This window comes from Myiozetetes cayanensis, unplaced genomic scaffold (genome assembly GCF_022539395.1).
Source record: "Myiozetetes cayanensis isolate MyiCay16 unplaced genomic scaffold, myiCay2020 scf3, whole genome shotgun sequence".
NCBI classification, from domain to species: Eukaryota; Metazoa; Chordata; class Aves; order Passeriformes; family Tyrannidae; genus Myiozetetes; species Myiozetetes cayanensis.
This window is the reverse complement of record NW_026087521.1, coordinates 39,704,755-39,725,906: the sequence shown is the minus strand read 5'-3', so window position 1 is coordinate 39,725,906 and position 21,152 is coordinate 39,704,755. Positions and strand designations below refer to the sequence as shown.

The 21,152-nt window shown below is 34.8% G+C and overlaps 1 protein-coding gene across 5 annotated transcripts in view; it reads right to left on the bottom strand.

Moving 5' to 3' along the window:
* The window catches only part of PTPRQ (protein tyrosine phosphatase receptor type Q), a 114,019-nt gene extending 94,111 nt beyond the window's left edge, over positions 1-19,908 (bottom strand). For all 5 annotated transcript variants that reach the window (XR_007630038.1, XM_050324720.1, XM_050324721.1 and 2 more), the window contains exons 1-11: positions 19,821-19,908; positions 19,227-19,333; positions 18,648-18,745; positions 14,592-14,754; positions 12,718-12,978; positions 10,889-11,049; positions 9,818-9,929; positions 8,946-9,172; positions 5,292-5,361; positions 3,169-3,368; positions 1,515-1,764 (exon numbers count right to left, since the gene is read on the bottom strand). Coding sequence is in view for 4 of the 5 variants with exons in the window: in XM_050324720.1 (XP_050180677.1) it covers positions 1,515-1,764; positions 3,169-3,368; positions 5,292-5,361; positions 8,946-9,172; positions 9,818-9,929; positions 10,889-11,049; positions 12,718-12,978; positions 14,592-14,754; positions 18,648-18,745; positions 19,227-19,333; positions 19,821-19,840 (1,669 nt within the window). In the remaining variant the exon portion in view is untranslated. The remainder of the gene's footprint in view (positions 1-1,514; positions 1,765-3,168; positions 3,369-5,291; positions 5,362-8,945; positions 9,173-9,817; positions 9,930-10,888; positions 11,050-12,717; positions 12,979-14,591; positions 14,755-18,647; positions 18,746-19,226; positions 19,334-19,820) is intronic.
* Positions 19,909-21,152: the final 1,244 nt, after the last annotated feature.

Here is a 21,152-nt window from a genome sequence, read left to right as displayed (position 1 = left end):
CTACTTAATCATTCTTAGTTTTGCAAATTGTGTAGGTTAAAACTGCACTTATTTCTGAAGCGTCATCTCAAAAGTTCACTATTTTCCCCAAGTTTTAATATTTTTCTCTCTTATAAAAGTGTCCTCCAATTGACAGCCATTCCAGCAAAGGAAGTATTTCCATGCAGATTTTTCAAAAAATATCTAGCATTTTAAAACACCTTAAAGAAGTAGCCTCCTTTTCAATAATCAAAGTAAGAGAAATATCATCTTTTTGTCAGAAAAGAGCTGCAGCATGGTTCAGAAAGTTCTAGTTGGGGGAAACACAAATAGTTTTCAGCGTGGAGCACCAATGAGCTTGGGTGTACCAGTGTGCTGCTAAGAGGAAGGACTTACTGAGGCTGGGACGAGTAGGACTGACTGTGCCTGTGGCCCTGCACACACTCACACTGACCAGTAAGCCCACCTCTCTTTTCACAGACCCTGGCTCTATGCAAGGAAAGAAAGCCTTATCTTCCAAACAGTTGACAAATTTCTATGCATGTGGTGAAACTAAATCGTATTGCATAAGCTTTTCATCACTTTCCAGGGTTTTCTTATTACCAGTGCACCTATCCTAGGATGTTAAGAGTGAAAAATAAATTGGAAATTAGCCCTGGTATCATTAGAAGAGAAACTGTCCAAAATTTCATTAACCTGAACAGAGTAGCAAATTAAGGCTACTCAGATTCTATCAAAGAAATTCAAATTAACTATTCTAGAAGGGAATAAAATTTCTTTTCATCTGAACAGTGCTATGAATCTTGTATGTGAAAGGGAACTGAGTAATATCAAACAGGGTCAAGAAAAAGAATGACGTACTAGCAAACAGAGAGCCAGAATAATTGTTCTAAAATACCTTTATGGTATAGCTCTACTAACAGTGCTGTCCACTACCTAAGCCATTATAAAACTCCATCTCCTGCACCTTTGTTTCCAATTCTAACTTCTCAGTGCATTGCAAGTAATCCAAAATCAACTTCACCCAGTGCTTAAAGATTTCTTCATCACTGAACAACTTTCTGCAAGATTGGGAAGCATATAACAAGAGTTTTCTTTTTACTTTGCTTATGTCTCTACAAAGACAAAGAAGCTTTAAGTGCATTGCTATGTACACAATACACATACTTTTTGAATAATATGACTGACACCTTTTCCCTCCATCTTTATTTTTAATTCTCCTTCCACTGTACTATTAATTGCAGTTCTTAAATTATCTTCAGTTTTTCATAAAATTTGATCTGTCCTGACCATATCTTTGGTACCTTTGACTCCTAATAATAACTGAACTCCCATAACTGTACATTAATAGATATTGTTACATACATTTTCAGTTGATTCCATCAGGTAAAATTAAGTAATCATGTAAATACAAAAGCATGATGCAGATAAAGACAGATTCAGACTGAAGTATCTTGCAACAAAAATTCAAACTGGTATTTTGAAGTTTTTACCTAAATCTGAGAACTTTATTTCCATTTTAAAGCAGTATGTACCTGATTCTGGTGTCCGGACAATTGCACTGTCAATGTAGCCTGCTTCAGTGGTAACTGCAGAAACTTCAAAAAGATAGGTGGTATATGGCCTGAGGTTAGTTATAACATAGCTAATTGGTTCATTCCAAACAGAGCTCATCTGACTTGGTGCCTCTGTATTTGGTGCAACTGTAGTGTGTGAAGGAATTGTGGATTTCCCAAAAGTAGTTGAAGGAGTGGTAGTACTCCACAGAAATGATTCACTCTTATCCTATAAAGACAAAATATGAAACATGATAAGCTGTATCTATAACCTATAATTGCAAATATATGTAGATCAAAAAAAGGCAGACCACCTTTGAAAAAATATTAGCCTGAATTGGTTCTCCATTTTACACTCCATTTCCAAATTTAGGTTGACAGTGCTGGTACATCCTGTCAGTGATGGTATTATAGTTTTCTGCCTTATTCAAAAAGATCTCATATCTGACTGAATGGAAGCATCTCTCTAGGATTCATTTAATTATTCCCAGATTCCATTTTCAGGATTCAGTCTATCCCTTGAAAAAAAGTTCTGTAGTGAGGTCCTTTTACATCACATATATATTCTACGTATGTATGTATATATACATATACTAATGGATAAAACCAGACAAGAGTTTCTTAGTACACCCTGCCAGGAGACGACTCTGGAAAACTGTTGAACATTATGCTAACCAATATTTATGATTTAGTAGGTGGCAGCCTGCCTTCTTAGTGCTAAATTAAATCAGCCTGGTGTCAGGAACCTTCACAATGCCTAAGAAGGTCTTCCAAATAAAATCTGAAACCAAAGTTATTGTAATTTTTGTAATTTAAAAATTGAACTTTTCATTAAAGTACTAAGCCTAGCAAACTTGGGGGGGGCAAGAAAAAAGGAAAAAAGTTTAAGTAGTTGCAACACTCTCTTTAGAGTAAGAAGGAAAAGGAGAATAAATGCTAGAAAAGAGAACTTTCTTCAAGAAATTCTGAAAGGTATACAATGGTCACAGGTATCCAGTGAATAGTCAAAATTCAGAAAATTTTCAGTGAATGCTTATTTTAAGAACAACGTAGACTACAAACATATTTTTGTAAATCACTCTGATAATCATGGATCTTTTTATTTTGATATGAGAAGTATTTCAAAAATATTGAAATGTGATGCACAGAATAAAGCATACTTTCAAAATATAAAAAGCTGTATCATACTACATAAAAAATAGGACATGAACATAACTCTATGTCTTCACTGACCAAAAAAATCCCTTGAGTTCTTGGGTTTTTTCTACCTGAATATCCTATAAAACAAACAAACAAACAAACAAATTAAGAATTGAAAGCTGAAAAAAATTATCTATTTTGTGATTTTCTGTTAAATGGATGCCAAATGTAACATTTCTTAACATTTTTACTTTGACTAAACCGAGCTTTTCAAGGAAAAGCATTCCATTTAAATGATTTTGAACAGAAAAATTTTTCTTGAACCATTATAATCCTGCCTTGGGTCTAAGTTTGTAAGGCACTTGGAATTGTTCTGAAAAGCAAGCCTTTTCACTTCTTATGTCTCAAAATTCAAATATGTAACTATATTCAATGTAAAACTATATTCTGTGGGATAAGTCTATTTCTAGTTTAAAAGGTTTATAGCACTTACATTACATTCTGGTAACCTCCCAGACAGAAGGTCCTCTACTTTAACCAAGACATCTTTCACTACAATTCCACTTCTTGCGTGTTTCACACTAATCTTGAAACTAGTTATCTTTCCATTTGGTTGCCGAGGGAGAAACCAGATCAGATTTACAGCTGAAGAATTCAAGGCTTCAACTGTGAGATTCACTACTTTACCTGGAGCTTGAAAACAAAACAAACAAAAGCAGTGAGACAAACTTTCCTTCTCAGCACTGAAAAAAAGAAAATTCCTCTTTTTTTTTTTTTTTTCCTGGTAATGCCATTTCTAGTTTCCAAACCCTGAAGCAAATAGATAACTATATAACTATTTCAGTCTCATAATAATATAGTAATTGTTTTGGTCAACTTAGAAATATTCTTTCTATAAGAAAGTCACCTTCTATGCCAAAAGTAGAAAAATTTCGTTTTTGTTTGTTTAAGAGCATCTGACAACACTGGGTGTTTTAGTTCACTTTACCTGTGTCATCTTTTCAGCTGCATATAGATTTATGGTAGCTTTAAATAACTCAGTTTAATCAGACTATTCACTATTACTGCAGAAATGGTGTTCTTTGTAGCAGTGAGTTTCTGTGGCCTTTTGTCAGAGTATCTGTATTAATCAGAGCACAAAGGAAGGAGATGCAGCATTCTAATGAGATTTTACATGCTATCTGGACTTTCCTGCAAATTAGAGCACTGTGTCTATCTCTTAGTCCTGCCTAAGGCAGGTCTGCAGCAAGTCCTGCAATAGGTAGCCTCAATACTATGGAGAGAAGGGTTAGCTTTTTATACTTAAAAAATACAACATTCCACAATTCAGATTCCTATTTAGTGCTTTCAGCCCTGCTAAATCTTTTCCGGACTTTTCACCTCTTTTCCCCTCCTTCCAGTCCACAGCCTTTAAATTTAAATAATTTTATCTTCTGGCTAACTTTCTTTCTTTAAACTGCACATCTGCATGTTAATCCATAAAAGCAAGAGTTAAAATGAAAAAAAGGTTGAGAAGATAAAAGTATAAATGTAATATCAGTGACACATAACTCACCTAGAATTTGAAGAAACCTTCCAATTACATTCACAATAGGCAATTTTAGCTTTAATAAAAATATAGTCAGAAACACATCAAAAAGTAAAAAGCTTATGTTCTCATATAGGCAAATGTTAGTGTTGTCCTCTGTCAAAGATGAGTAAATCATAAAGCTCACAGAAATATGGTTTTCCATCAGCAATAATGTACACAGAAAAGTGAAAAATAATGATTTTTCATAGCTCCATGTGGCAAGTTTACTACTCCTTCTCATATTTGGTTTCATATATTATTGCATTATCTTAGAAATCTCATGCAGAGCGATGATTTTCTGACATTAATTGAGATATCTCACTCTGTAGTTTGCACAGAAACAGAAAGCAGCCTAAACACAGAGGGACAACACTGCCATGGCAGTATGAATTCTGTATTCCACTGAGACTGGTTCACCCTGGTGCAGCTGGACTGGTGCCAGCTCTTCAGCCAAGGCACAAGTGCTCCTGGAGCACGAGCAAGACTACAAACACTGAAAGTAAAGATTATGAAAACTCAAACTACTTTTTTAATCTTCAAAACAACTCCAATTTTTATTTTCATTTCCGATTTTTTTTTTTCAGAATTAAGACATATAAATTTAGTAAAATGGTTTCTGTTCTGGGCTTCTTAGAACCCAGCACTAAACTAATATGGATTGATTTAAGTAGGCAATGCCAGAGCTGATCCCACAACAAAATCTGTCTCTTAGTACTGTTGCAGGCAACAACAGATGGGTCCACTTAATAGGTAGCTCTGCTCTCCTGTGACCTTACTTTCTGGAAGCAGCCTACCTAGAAACTGGCATAGGAAAAGTCCAACAGAGACAGACTTTGCATATGTAGCAGTTGTATTAGAGACACCCATATGTGCATACTCCAAATGATGTTATTAGCAAATAGAACAAAATAAATCTTTGCTGAGAGAATAAGAAAATAATTACAATCTTGTTCTAAATGCGTTATAATGAACTTTGCCATGGATAGTTTATTTGAACAAATTAGAGCAGATTTAATTAAAATAACTAGCAGCTTTATTAAAATTACCACTTTCTGCAGTCTGAAAAAGGAAAAGATCACTAAACACTCCAATACCAGCACTGTTCACAGCAGCAACCTACAGGGAAAAAAAAAGAATCCACATTAGAGAATCTATAGAATATATTATTTCAGGAATATGAAAATCTCAAGGATACACAGGGATTCAGCTTCTAGCTTTTAAATACACAAATGAACATGCCTTTTCTAATTGCATTGTTGAATTCATACTCAATATACAAATGTAGAAAAATAAAAGGGAGAAAGTATGAAACAGCAGAAGAAACTGAGAAAATCACGTGTGAATATCTGCACATTGGAAGTGCTGAGTCCCTATTTTATGGCAGTCAACCACAAGAATAACATCAGTGACAGTCCTGTTCCTGAACACAATTCACTTAAACCAGCTTTCACAATCCTATTTTACTTACTATGAGTTAAAAAAGTAAAAAGGAATATAGGTTCTCTTTTATTTCTCCTGAAGGATAGCAAGAGCAGGTCAACCTCCCTCAGAGAAGAAACCCAAGGAAAACATGTCTTTTCATGGAAAAACAATATGTCAGGGAACTGTGAATGCACTTTATGGTGAATGTCCTTCAATGCTCATGATCATAGCAGAGTCTCCCCACAGAAGGGCACTACACTGAGATTTTGTGGAGATAAACAGAACAACAAAATTATTTTCTCCACAATATAGTGACAATTCGATGCAGTGATGGGCCATGGCATGCATTACTTACAAAGAAAGAGAAATGAAGTCTAACTTCTTATTTTGAGAAGTGAAAGAAACAACAAAAGGTAAAACATGAGCAACATTCCAAGAGTGTTGTTGAGAGGTGTGCGAAAGAGGAAGCAAAGTAAAAAGCTCTCCAGCTTTCTCCAGAGTCCTTCACTCCTGCCAGTGTCAAGCAACAAAGGTATGGCAGTGGAGCTGAGGGGACTGACAGCACAGACTTTGGGGAACACAGGGTGAGAAGGGGCAGATGTGCAAAACTAAGTGTGGATGGCTGTAGAAGTGACAGACAGCACACAGGAAGGGAAAAAGAAAGCAGAAGGAGCCCACAGGTCAGAATGGGAAACTTGTTCTAATCACTTCTCAGCACTAAACATCTGTCAAAGACTGTAAACTGTTTAAACAAAAGGACTAAGCCACAGCAGAAAAACACAACAAAGAAACACAAGGTAGTGTGTAAGACTTAATCTAGGATGTAAAGGAAAATCTATATCACTGTCTAGCTCCTTCCTAAACCACACAAATGTGCCCTGCATGCACACACACGTCATGGCTACAGCCAACCCTACCTACTTGTGCATCACAGGGACAATGACTTGAAACATCCTTAAACATTGGTGAATTCTACTGTAGTTGCAGTAGCTGAGGAAATTAACCAGAGAGCTTCAGGGGACTGACAGGCAGTCAGAAAATTCTTACAGTATTTACATGAGGTTATATGTATCCTCACTTAAGCAATGCGTTTTGTTATCTCACCTCAAAGTAGGTATTGTAGAAAGAGTTCAGAAAGAAAAACTAGCATAAACATTGAAACTCCTATTTTATATGTGTAGTTTCAAGATAACTCAAAGTTACTATGACGTAAGTATGCAAAAATTTGCATGGTAAAGGTTTCAGCTACAAACGCTGATTAGCTGTGAATAGAAATCAAAATAAATGCTTACACCATGTACTGGTAGCTTATAGAGACCACTGCCACAAAGAGCCATTATAGAAAAAAAGCTTGGAAACATTTAAAAAGGACAATTTTACTACACAGATAACAAAGTACTATGCAAGGTTCAAGTAGCTGCAGTTTATGTTTGGAAGGCTTATTAACTGTTATGCTTTGGCTTATGTTGTCACTGATTATTTAAGTTTGGGAAAAAAAAATCTTCCATGCATAATTTCACAAAATTATTGATGATCAGATGTTCAAAATTATCCATAGCTCTCCAACATTTAAAAAATTAACTCTTGTAACTGTTATTCCCTTAAAAGGAATATGTTTTGGTTTTTTGTTAGATGTAAAGAAATTAAGACTGGACTGTTACAAACAGGTTGGAAACCCATATTCAAATCTTATAAGCTCTAATGAACTGTAATGTCACAGTATTTACCAGAAAGAATTTCACAATGGGATCAAGCCAGGTACCCTAAAACAATGAAGAATCTTCACTTATACAAAATTCAAAAGCTACTTCTGAAGATAAAATAGACCCCAAACATTAACCAAAGAACCACAAGAAATTCCTCAAGAGAAGGAAAACATGTCATATTTCTTTTTTGTCCACATATATGAGGTAGAAAGTGTTCCACCTTATTCATTATTAAAGGGTCACAAATCACTGAATCAAATTCTGCTCTAATGTCAATGTCTCAGGCACCAGGAATGGGAGCAGTTGCTTACCATATATATCAAGAAAAGGCAAATTATTGCTAAATAAAACAAATTATTTAAAATTACTCACAGCTTTCCCAGGGGAGATTCATATGTGGAGCAAAGAATGCAATTTCCAAACCCTTAAATAATGAACCCTACAGAAGAGCTCCAGAGGTACTCCTGATTGCAAATTGAGTTCTCTGAATAATGTCATTTGTCTGAGGAGATTGATCTGCTCAGATCCTAAGTGATAATGCATTTATCAAATGGCAGACAAACTTTTTTTTTAGGGGGTGCTGTGTTTTGGGGTTCTTTTAGTAGATGACTGGAGGCAGGAGCCTAAAGGATAAAAATTTCTCAAGCTGTGGATATACTGGCTTTCATCAGCATGCTCGTCAGTGCTAGGTTCACAGTGAGCAACTTTCCTACAATGGCAGCCATAATTACGTTTTTTACTTTCTTACATACACATCCCACCCTTACAAAGGATCCTTGCACAGCCTGATTCCTAGTCTAGTCCACTTCAATTTTCCTTATAGCTTTGTGCTGTATGAAATTACATCACAGAATCACAGATATTCTAAGTTGGAAGGGACCCAAGAAAGATCACCAAGTCCAGCTCTTGAGCCCAACAGGGATCAAACCCACAACCTTGCTTTTATTAGCACCCTGCTTTAAACAGATGAGCTAATTTCAGGGTCATGATACGGAATGAAGCAAATAAAAAACATAACTTCATTAAATCTTGGTTTTTAAAAGAGGTTCTTATGAAAGAGTAAGTCAGGCAAACAATTACTTGGCAAGAGAATAGCAGTTAATTTCTGTGTACCTGAAGTCATGTATTGTTGAAGAGTTCAGAGATGGATCGGGAGTGCTATAGAAGTGGCATAGAAGACATGCTATCCTGGATCTGACTGAGATGATTTAGAAATCTACAAGTAATATCCAAAGTGCACCAGTCATTTGAAAGATTAAACCTCAGTGAAGATTGGATATAGATTTTTCTGAAAAGTCTACCCTTTGCTTTTTATGTTTTAGCACATAATGTCATATGTCAATAAGAATATCACTAGAAGAAACTACGTTTCAGTACAATTTTGGTTGGAAATATTTTTAAGTACGTTTAAAAAACACTACTGTAAACAAATATCTGACTACTGTATTTTGATATATGGCAACAGTAATTAGCAATGTCCCTCTGAAAACTCTACAGGGACCTGCTATAAACTTACACAGTTTACAATAAATCAGAATTCAAAATAGTAAGAGTGATGTGTAAAGCTTTTACCATAATTTCGTAGGTTGTTCCAGGATTAAGACTGGTGAGAAGAACTTCCAAACTGTCTGGTTTTGTTGTGACCTGTGTATAAGCTGTTTGCCTCCATGGGCAGACTTCTTTATATTTAACAATATAGGAGAGAATTCTGCCGTTTGGATGCAGTGGTGTATTCCATGACAGCAGAATCCCAGCAGAGCCCACTCTTTCACCTGCAAGGAACACAGGGGGTCCAGGATCTGAAAAAAACCATGCACATATAAACCAGTTTTTAATAATTTTCCTCATAGTGGAGACACCTTCACAGATTCTACAGAGAAATTAAATCATCTGCCAGTACAAACTCATAAAACTACTGAAAACTGTGCACTTTTGAATAAAAAGCTTCTTTTTTCTGTCTAGAGTCCTATTACAAAAATGATTAAATGAATTTTGGAGCACTTCTTTAAGAATGTAAAAATCTTTCTCTTAAAAACACACTTTAATGACAATTCAATACTTGATGTATTCTGGCATTCTTAATTAAAGTCATTTTCCCTAAAACATGTCAAAAGTAAATTCACTCTCTTAAAAAAGACATCTGATATGGCTACATTTTTTTTAAAATCTCTCTGAACATTTCTGTATGTACCACTATACATACAAATTGGGGTATGGATATTATCACATGACACAAAAGTAAATTTTTCAAAAGCTTGTAAATTCTCATGATCTCATAGAACACCTCAGATTCAGTGTATTTTTAAACAGTTAAAGAAGATTAAATATTTTAATCACTATTCAAAACCGATTGTAATTTCTTGGATACTATTGTGCATATAATAAACACAAAAAATTATAGTTTAAAAAAATCAACAACATTTCTTTAGTCATTTTTAACTCACTTGTCACATTTGTTGTCACTGTTCTACTTGCAGGTGAACTATAAAGTGAAGAAGAAACTGCAGAAACCGTAACATTGTATGTTGTTCCAGGAATAGTATTAGAAAAATCAGCCTGAAATAGGGCATAGATTAATTTAAACCTTTTACCAAGAAATACAAAAATAAACAAACAAACAAACTCCACAAAACAAAACACAAAAAAATCACAGAGAAGTTTAATCATTTCATTACTGAAAGTAATCTGTTAATAAGCTTTTAGAGATATAACAGTATTTGCAAGAGTAAAAAGTCATAGTTTACATCTGTTAGCTACAGTACAGTATTTTGCTGTCTTATTTAACTACCCTCCATAAGATTTGTATAACATTCAATATTAAAGAACAACAAAATTAACTATTAATTTTATCAGAGAATCACTTATCAGTGTATCTATACAGGCTTTTCTGTATTATCATCATTATCAAAACAAAGATGAGGCATTATAAAATTACCCTTTGAAAGAATGAACAAAAAAGCAACCTGAAAAACAAGTTTTTGACCCTTAAGCTACCCCATGCTTTGAAATCAATATTTTTTTTTTAGCAAGCAACTATATAAAATACCTGTGTCTTTGCAGTTCCAATGACAAACAAAAGCAAAATATCCAGAACAACCATTATTTCTGTTAATATTATTATAATTTCCAGACAGCAGACTCAAAAAGTGCTCCTATATCTTTTTGATGGCTTAGCAGTGAAGTGTTGCCTGCATTAATGATTTAAGCACAGGTCTTCCTGGCAAGTACACAATTAATGAGTCTGTATTACTCAATAGCTCTGCCCTCCCTTGTTAAACTATTCATGAACCCTTGGATGACTGGCTGTATCCTTCTACTAGACTTAAAAAAAGTAAATTCACTACTTGTTGTTAAGCAATAAACTCTGGATGATGAAATTTGCCCTCACCAATTTTTCAGTAACACTTTCATATTCGTATTCGCATTAAACAGCTAAGGGGGAAAGCTTCAATTTCTCACCAGCACAGTGCATAAGGAAAAGGTGGCCATGCAAGTCCTGTAATAAAAGCACATACTTGATACTCCCTAACTCCAAGATCTAGGATAACAACAGAAGCATGGTCAGGAATAAGATCCACATGAAATCTGTCTACAAGTCCATATGGTAGTCTCCAATACAGTGAAAAAAAATATGATGAAACATTGAAGAATCTAAGTCCTTCTGGCTTTGCAGGTTCTGAAAGAGAATTTTGGAACAAAAGACATAAACCCCCTTGAAAAATATATTAGTAGTTACAACTGAATGTAAAAGCATCCAAAAAGAGTTTACTTGCTACATGAAGGATAATTACTAATTAATCTGGGCACTACAGTTGCTATACCTGCTCTGAGAATTGGCTGATAGACTCCCAAGTACGCTGCATAGAAATCTCCATTCCCAGAGAGCAAGCTCAAGGATCTCTGCCCAGTGTTCAATTAACAACAATCTCTGCACAGTCCTGGTGTTGCTGCTGCCCTCAGCCTTAAAGTTAGCACTACTTCTGCTACTGACATAACAGTGTTGCTGTTGAAATTCAAGATACAGCCAGTGCTTGTTCTGCTGCTAGCAGTTTCTTAACTCTTTTATACATTTCATGTATTTGGAATTCTAGTAATTCCACAAACTCTGGTGAGTGAAGTCCTTCAAATTTGGGTGGTCTGCTCCTTTTATTAAAGTCAAGTTTCCACCTGCTCCTGTCATACCATCTCATTTTCATCTGCCTTTAAATGCACCTTTAAATGTGTATCGTCCACTCAAAGCCTAATAATGAACCAAATTTTAAGTTCTTCAGTAGGTCATTAAAATGCAGTCATGTGTATTTATTTCATTTCTACTCTGGAACATATACACAACTAACAGCTTTCCCCTGTGCTTATCTCTCAGAGCATGCCCAGTCAGTGATGCTATTTGTCACATTTCAAATTCACCACTACCCTTGCACTCAGTCCTCTGTCTGCTTTACTAACATGGTTCTCCAGAATTTAGACTAAATCTTCTAGCACTGTTTATACATTAGTATCATACCGTGCACTTTGAATATCATATTGCTTCCACCCTGAAAGAGCTCCACTCCTTTCTTATTTGCTCTAAATCTGTTTAGATTACGTATCTTTCATCAACTCTTTGCAATGACTATTCAAAGTGGTAGAATTGTTTCATGTGGATTAATCCAGTTCTACCATCAAATAATCTGAAATATTAAAATATACAAATATTACCTTTAGATGTTATATTCAGCCTGTATTTGTCTCATTGTTTCATTTTTAACTCGCTGCTTTATTTTAACACTAACAGAACAAACATATATGAATAATAGTGGATGTGTTCAAGTTTTAACTGAGAGGATAGTTTCTTCCTTTTAGTATAGTCTTATAAATTTTAAGTCCTGCAGCTATCATCAGTGCTACTATTTCCATGGATCTCAACTTCCTTTAAAGCTGGATTTTATGCTTTTAGAGGTCTTTTTATACAACCTGGGACTAATCTCGGAGTGTAGCATACAATATAAAGCCTTAACTCTACAAACATTTCTAAACCTGTTTAACTTCACTCACTGCAAAAAACCTACTGAAATGAGGTAAGGTAAAACACAGCTCATGTGTAACTCCTTGCAGCATAGGACCTGAAACTGGTCAAATGAAATGCAGCACAGCTAAAGAAATTATGTTTCTGGTAGTGTATCACTACATGCAGGTTGGATAGGGTATAAGTAATGTATGTCCAGAGTGACAGCAAACTATTATGTGCAAGATCTCCCAAAATTTCAGTGTTATGCTACAAAGTGAGATGTAAAAAGCTAAACATGAATTGTTAGTGGCAGGTACCATTCATTGGCAAAGAGAGAAAGCAAGAAACCATACAGACCTGTTACAAATTCAATGAAAGAAGCAGCTCCTTCAATATTTCCTTTCACTCTTTGCAGTGTGAAATTATAATTGCCCCCAGCAGTCAAGTCCATAACAGTGAAGTCAGCCAGTGTTCCTGGAATCCTTAAAATTTTTGTAAAGGTGTCGTTTGATAAAGATGCTTTATAAGAAGTGAAGTTTGTCTTGGTTGGATTCCACATTAGAGTTGCAGATGAAGTATTTACCATTTTTAATGTCAGACCACATATCCCAGCAGGTTCTACATAAAAATTATTCAGATTATTACCGAAAAATTTAATCAGTAGTCCTTAAAACACAAGAAAAGACTAGTTTTTAAAAATGGAATTTTTTTCTTTAAATTAATTGAGACTTCACAGCATCATGAAATATTGATACAAATTTTAGAACTATGTTTGTATGGCTATATAGTAAACAGTGCAATCATGTTGCACAGAGTAAACTGGGGATGTATCTCCTGTGTGCATTATATAATTTACAGAAGAAAATTCCAAATTTATCAGAGCTGTAAGAACACTAACACTGCTCACTGTTAAAACAGAATGGGAATGGAACACTTTTTAAGCAGAACTAGAGATTTTACTCAGTTTTCTAAAACACATCATAAGTCATACAATTTTGGAAAACTGTTCATCTGTTCACTTAGGGACACAGTAAATAGCATAGTCTCAGTGATTACCCCTTTTTTTCTTTTTAAATAATCCTTTTGATTATATTAAGATGCCTAAAATTGCAGACAATGTACAAATAACACCTCCATTAATCTGTGCAGCACAGCTGCAGTTAGGAAAGAAAAATGTTTTCATTCCTCCTAAAAAGTGAATCATCTAAATTATTCATTTATCTTGCTTGAAACTTTCCCAAAAAATACTAATTAACATATTTTTATTATTCAACAAGAAAAAAAAATCTGAAAGGTTTACCATCAAAATTATAAACTCTCCATAACAGCCATACATTGTACTCATTCACAATTCTCTTGAAAGTATTTACTTGAGGATAAAAAGCACCTTTAGGACCATGTTAATGATTATTCTGCTGCACTTTTGATTAACAAGAATCTGAAGACGAGATCTGGGTTTTTTTCAGAGATTCATTCATCTTTGAATAACTAAACACGGAGCCTCCTTGACTATTAACTCAGTTAAGGAGTTATAGTCCAAACAAGCCATAGAAATTCCACTGAAAAAGGGGGGAGATCTACAATGTGCAGGTATATAAATGTGAGAGTTGATTTATTTTCTGATTACTATTAGCTGCTATTTATCCCCTTTGGCAGCCATAATTCTATATAAATCTTTTTCTTCAAATCTCTTCCAAAAACAAATATACCTGTTTTCATGTTGTATCACAGGAGTACTGGAAAACATGTTTGCTCAGAGACAGAAAACGTGTGCAAGATACTGGTTTCTGGACCTTGTTAAGCTCTCTGAAACACAATTCCTCTTTCTATATTAATTGTTCTGTGTCCTTGTACAGGAACAATCCTCCAGTCTGAGACTATGGGCTTGCAAGAACTTAAGAGATGCAGAAACAATTGCAAACATAATTCAAGGTGTTTCTCAAAGTATAGAAAGCTATTCTAGCTCTGTTGGAGCTGGAATAATTTTGAGTTCACCTTGTTTTTCAAAAAGCCTTCTTCAGTTATGTCTACACTCCTCAACTTCAATCCAGTGTGTTATGTGGAAGGGTCCTGTTTAAACGAGTATCTAAAGAAGAAGCAGAACTTTCCTCCCAAAGATAAAGTTTCTTTTTGAAATGTGTGACCCTTTAGAGCCACTTACAAACAATGATTTAAATGTCTCTGAATATTTACTAGTTTTCAAAACAACAAGTTATAAGGTATTTTCTTACTTGTGATGACTTTTTTCTCCACAGCCACAGAGGAATCCAAGCCTTTAACTGTCCTTAAATGAAAAACATATTCTGTCCCAGGGGCCAGATTTTGCACTACAGCTCTGCTGTCATAAATAGTTCTGATAAGCAGCTTGTCATTATTCATTGGACAATATGAAAGCTATTGAAGAAAAAGAATTTCTTACATTAGACCATTCAACTTTATAAAAGTATTTTTCAGAGATTGCAACTACCTGTTAATATTAAAATATTTAGAATATTTTCCATATTTTAAAGAAAAAAAAATGAAGAAACTTTATATTATGTTCCACAATTACTCTAAGATTCATTAATAGCCCAGTGAATAGGCAGTGGTGAAAGCAACAGCTTTAAAAGTAGATGTAGGAAGCAAAGTTAAGCCATGACTTACAGGTTTTTGCTCTTGGATGAAGGATAATAAAGTATACTCTGACTGCTCAGTCACACAGCTGTACTGCTGAACTGTACAATTAACTAACTGTACCTTTCTGGCAAAAAAAATGCCAACAAAACAAACAAACAAACCCAAATCAAATAAATAAATAAAAAAATTCCACCCATGCACTCTTCAGAGTTGAGATTCTGAAAAGAATACCAAGGAATCAGTCACTCAACTCTGCTCACTGTTATGCCTTGAAAATTCTTTTGTTTACAGTCACTGCAGAGAATAAAAGTGCTGGAGATGCCAAGCAATTGAAATTTGGGCACTTAACTCCTAGAGGCTCTGGGGATTCCTTCTGACCTCCCAAATAACTCTAAGGTGACTAAAAAATTTCCTGTGACAGCCCTTTGTAGGGACATAGGAGACTGTCCCTACAGACTGCTTCATACCTGCACTAGTGAAAGGCAAGATGCAGACTGTGCCTGCCCTGCAGAGGAGGGCACTAGACAAGCATCTCTAACATGCACACATGGGTTTCTAAGGCATGGCTGTTAATACTAAGAGATCAAGGTTTGCAACTGCCTACATCAGCAAGTCCTGTCCTGCCACGTGTTATTTCCTCCAGCAGAAGGGAGATTTTATACACGTGGCAGTGACCTGAAAGCATTTTGGTTTAGCTGCTATTCATTTGGGGAAGAACAATCCACTTCCCCCCTGTATATTTTACCAGCACAGTGCCTATTTATGCAAACTAAATCTTGGAAACTGTCGTCACCTTATTAGAATTACAGCACTGAAAGATGCTAGAAGCAAAGCTACAGATTAAAGATTTACATCTAGTATAAACAAGTTAGGAAAGTACCTTTTGTGAACTCTTTGCTCTACAAACTACAATATATTGCATAGAGAGTTGGTGACCAGAGATAATTAATTTTAAATGATTAGTAAAATGATCCCTTTTATGCAGGTGCACCTTACTAAGCAACCAGTCTACAGAAGCCTTTCTCATTAAAGATTTAAAGATAAGCTCATTTATTCAAACAAAGCACTGTCTAATGTGGCTGGCTGCTCGCTCTATGAGATGCTGAACAATAATACTGTGCCATAAAGATCAATATTACAGATGACAATTATTTTCCACAACATGGTAAAAATAGCATGACCACATTCAAAAGTATATCTGAACTGGTTCAAAACAGGAACAAGATAATTGAATTTAATTTTAAAATTTGTAAAAATACTCCAGGTTACACCAGCAAATAGTGTTGAGAGGTTAACTGGCTACTCTTATCCATTCAGATCAATGCAACTTTACACTAATGAAGAGAGAAGAAATTTCAAGGAACTATCCTAAGCATACTTAGATATCCAGGTTTAGGTAAGGATATAATTGAAGTCATGGGAGAGAGGGATTAAAATAATTGAACACTGTAGTACTCAGGTATAAACCATGTAGACCACTGAAGCAAAGTACTTTGTCTCATTGTAGTGCTACATACTAAAGAATATCCTAGCCAAGTAAGTTAACTGTACAAGATTATACCTCGAAATCAGTATTGATTCGAATGACATATTTAAAACAACAGTATACTATCACAAAGTTTTATTGGCCACATGACTGTGTTGAGACAGTGGCTGCAAAATGCAAAGGAGGACACAAGACAGACTGCAAAAGCCAGGATACAAAAGAGAGCATGTTATAGTGAAACATGATCCACCGAGGAAGTATTTAGATGTCATAGTGGATTTTTTCTGAAAAAGAACTAAGAGAAGCAAAATAACTCTAGATTTTACACAAGTGATATTGTTCAAACTGCAAATGCTGTTTGAAGAGCCATGCCGTTATATCAGCATAAAATACTAGTACTCAACTTCTTTGTGAGAAAAAAAATTAAAACTCCAGTGTAGTGAAATTTAATTAAAAAAAGAGAGCTACTGAATGATGAACAAGCAAATTAAAAGAAAATTATGGGGAGTATCCAAAAGTGTCATGGTATAAAAAATATTGAAATGCAACTTTGATACATAATATGACTCAAAAAGTTTGTGAAGGGAATGCAGAAAGAGCAAAACCCTTTGAAGAGTAAAAAGTATTACTTTGAGAAAGATATCATTAAAACCTGCAGATCTTGCCTATACAAGAAAAATAAAATCTATAAGCTTGTATAAGCAAACTTATTTATTTTGCAAGCTAACTTAAAAAGTACAGGGAAACAGGGCAGAGCAGAAACACAGGTCAGCGGGCCAAAAGAGACCGAAAGGCAAATTGAAAATGGTGTATTAACTAGCAAAAAAAGGGATGTAAACACACAACGAGCTTATCTGGATGTTGGAGAAACCACTAGCTGACCAAAATACAAAGTGAACACTCACTGTAGACAAGGCATCTGAGAAATAGTAACTGAACTATTTGTTTCAATGGTCAAGGATGTTCCCACACAGAATCATTACTGATGAACTATGAATTGAGTTGTCTTGAACTGAAATGTTCACAGAAGAGGTTTTAAAAATAGTCTGAGAGTAGTCAGAAAGGTAGGCAGCATGTTATTGCCTAGGAAAGAAATAGGAACCAAAACAGAGAACACTACTAACCATCTGATCACTCCAGGGAAGTGATCCAGGGAAGGTCTTTACACCTTCCAGCCTGCGCATTGGATTTTTTAGGTGAGACACAGTGTGCGCGGAACTGAGCCCACCCTTTAATCCTAAGGTTCATCTGCCGGGGCCAAGCGAGCTTGGACAGTGGCAGCGAGGTCCTCAGGACGTAGGTGGGTTGCCTTTAAGGGCTAACGAGCCCCACCTGCCCGGGAGTGGCCTTGACCAGGAATCGAACCCGGGTCTCGGCAGTGATAGCGCCGCGCCTTTTACCACTAGACCACCAGGGGCTCCGAGAGATGTAGAACATCTTCCATAAAAGAATGCTGCTTAAAAGACAATTGAGAAAATTGAAGTTTATAAAATGAAAGGTATGGGTATGGTGAACGGGAAGTATTAGATATTTCCAATAACACAAGAAGCTAAAGAATACCAGGTTTGAAAAAAGTGTACTTTTTTAAACAGGGCATAAAAAAATTCTAAAGTATAAGTGATTGAACAAATTCAGGAATAGTAACTGTTTTTATTTACATATAACCAAATCCCTAAACTTCTTAATGACCAAGGCTGGGAGGGTATGGACAGTATCAAATGTTTTCACTTTTGTCTAATAAATTGCTTTATTTAAAAAAAAAGTTTTATTCTGTAACTTTCTAAACAAAGCATTTAGATTCTTCTATATGGAATGTATTTTTTATCTTTTACTGTAATTAAATGAATTGGTGTTACAAATTTGGAAAGCTAAGGAGAAAAGATTACATTGCAGTTGCATTCAAACCTTGATCTGTAATCTTTTTTATTGCACACTAGCTGAAAAATCAATTTTTGAAAGCTATGAAAAGCATAATTTTAGAATATTCTTTTTTTTAATTGTTATGCAATAGGAAGTATGTATTTAGCTGGCCTTTCCCCATAGCAGTATTCCCTCCCATACTTCCATGGGTTATACAGACAAATGTTTATTGTTGGGTTTGCAGTACATACAGAATGATAATTTCATTGAGAAATCACAAAAAAAAAAAAAAAATTGCATTGGTTTCTTCCCACCCTTATCTCACCTGAAACATATCAAATCCTCCTCTTGGTAGTTTCCAAGAAAAATAGACTGTATTTTCTTCTTGTCCAAATACCTGTAAATCTAATGGTGGACCAGGATCTGAGGATGTAAAATTTAAATTTAAAATAATCTATATTATTTTAAGGAAATTGGCATTTACAGAATACACTGCTGTAATTCATTATTTTATAGTTCCATGTAGTAAGAGATTTCATTTTGCACTTAAGAAGACCTTCAAATAAATGAAAATTTGTTTTGACATATTAGCAATAGAATCAGAAATAAAATAAAAAATTACAAATTTTTATAGAAAAGTTTAACATCCTAATATTACTGTTGATTCATTTGCTGGCAGAATCCCATTAAATACAGATGAAAATTGTTTGTGTTTTAGAAGCTTTTATATGCTTAAGAGTTTTCAGAGATGTTTAGATTGAAAAGAAAGACTTAACATGCATTAATCCAGACATTATTAAGATGCATTGATTTAATAAGGAATAGCTTTTCTTAGACAATACCTTAAAAAGTAACAAGCTTAGTTATTTGAAACTGTGAAAAGTCATTAATAAACCGAACCTACAGGTGTTAATCTTGAGGATGGTAGGGTGACTTCTTTTTAATCCATTGGTTGTCACAATATTGATTAAGAAATCAGTGCCTGGTAGAAGATGCTCAAATTTGTACATTCTACAAAGATTAAAAGAAGACATTGCATTGTTTAGGATTCTAAAAATGCACGTCTCTTCATATGTTTATTCTTTAGTTTTATGGATATTATTTACACATGATGTGTATATACGTTTATATGTTGTCATTCAAAAATATTTTAGTATTATGAAATCTTAAATAGGCTGCATTGCACTATGGTTCACAGCAAGTTCAAGCACTAAAAAGTTCTGAAGTATTAAATTAAACATCCAGAATGGCACACAGGTTCTACTAGTGCTCAACCCAATGTAGTATTTTGTTTGCTCTTCTTTGCACAAGCACATTATATGAGACCTGCAATTTGTCAAAAAAGCAGTTCTTAAAGTACATGATATAGAACTATATGTCAACTGAATCATCAAATATATATAATATATAAATAACAGTACAGGCTACTTATTTTAAGTATATAATGAAACAGCTGCTTTGAGTTATGTCAGTTATTTTTTAAACGTAATCATCATACCTTACACCAGAAGGTAACATTTTCTTCTCACTGAAGTCCTTACTATTAATTGAAAGAACATATCCATCAAATATATTTGGGGCTGGTGGCCAGGTGACAGTTATTGACTCAGAGTCTCTGCTATAGTTCAGGTATTTAACTGCACTTGGTACTGTGTGAAAATACAACAAAATGCATTGATTCAAAAAACCATTTTAAACACATTTCTTTATGACAGGCCTCTCATCATCAGAATGCAATGAAAACTCCACATATCCCTCCTTATCTCAAGGACATACAGACTACTACAAGAACAGAAATGTCAGTATAAGTGGTAGCATACCTGACAGAGACCAAAGTCATGACTAGCACAGTATCTCTTACTCAACAGTGACCAAAAGCATACGTCTCTAGAAAAGCAAGAATTGCATAGAGTAATAATCCCCTTCTTAATCTCCTAAACTGCATTTTGCAGCCCAAGAACTTCGTGAGCCAAAGGTGATTTTTTTTTAGTTTAGTAAACCTCAGCAGATTTTTCCTTTATGCATGTCTTTGGTCTCCACTTGAACACATGATCACAATCATCACACAAAACATCTTGTGTCCAGAAGTTCTGCAATTTATCTACAAATTTAGTAAACAAACATTTACATTTGCTTGTTTTCTACTTTTTCTCTTCTAGTTTCAAGTCCTTAGTTCTTGAAAAGGAAATGTCAGAGAATTTCACTTATTTGCTACATAATTGCCTCTCCATGATTTGTCCTCTCAGAAATGATTTTGCATCACATTTTACATTCCTGTATCCATTCTACCTCAGCGGTACCTTAAATGCAACACAGTACGTATCTTCAATCACATATGCTGAACCTTTTCAGTCGCATCTACTATGCTTTATTTTTCCACATTAGCTTAGAGGAAAACATAACATGCCAGATCTAATAGCCTGAGAGACCATATTCTTGGGTTCAAGCAGCTAGAAGTATTAGAATAGAGAGGAGAACTACACTGTTGAGAATCAAATGTCCTAAATGTAGAAAAGCCCAATTTTACTTGTGATGTACAGGGAGGCCAGTGAGAAAACATCATAAAACTAATTTAGCTCTGAACATTTAAGTGTGGCCAAACTCAGCACTGAAGTGAAAACAAAGCATTAAAGAGAAGTCTAAGAAAAAAATTTGTTGTATATAGTGCTGGTAGCCAGACTGTGTGCAAGTATCAGCTACTGGACTGTACAGCTGGTTGAGTCAACGTGAAGTCAACATTGGTAGTTCATCATACAAAGGAACTATATTCAGATTCTTAAGGGTCACTTGCTGTCAAAGAATAAGAAAAATAACAATGTAAGTGAATAAG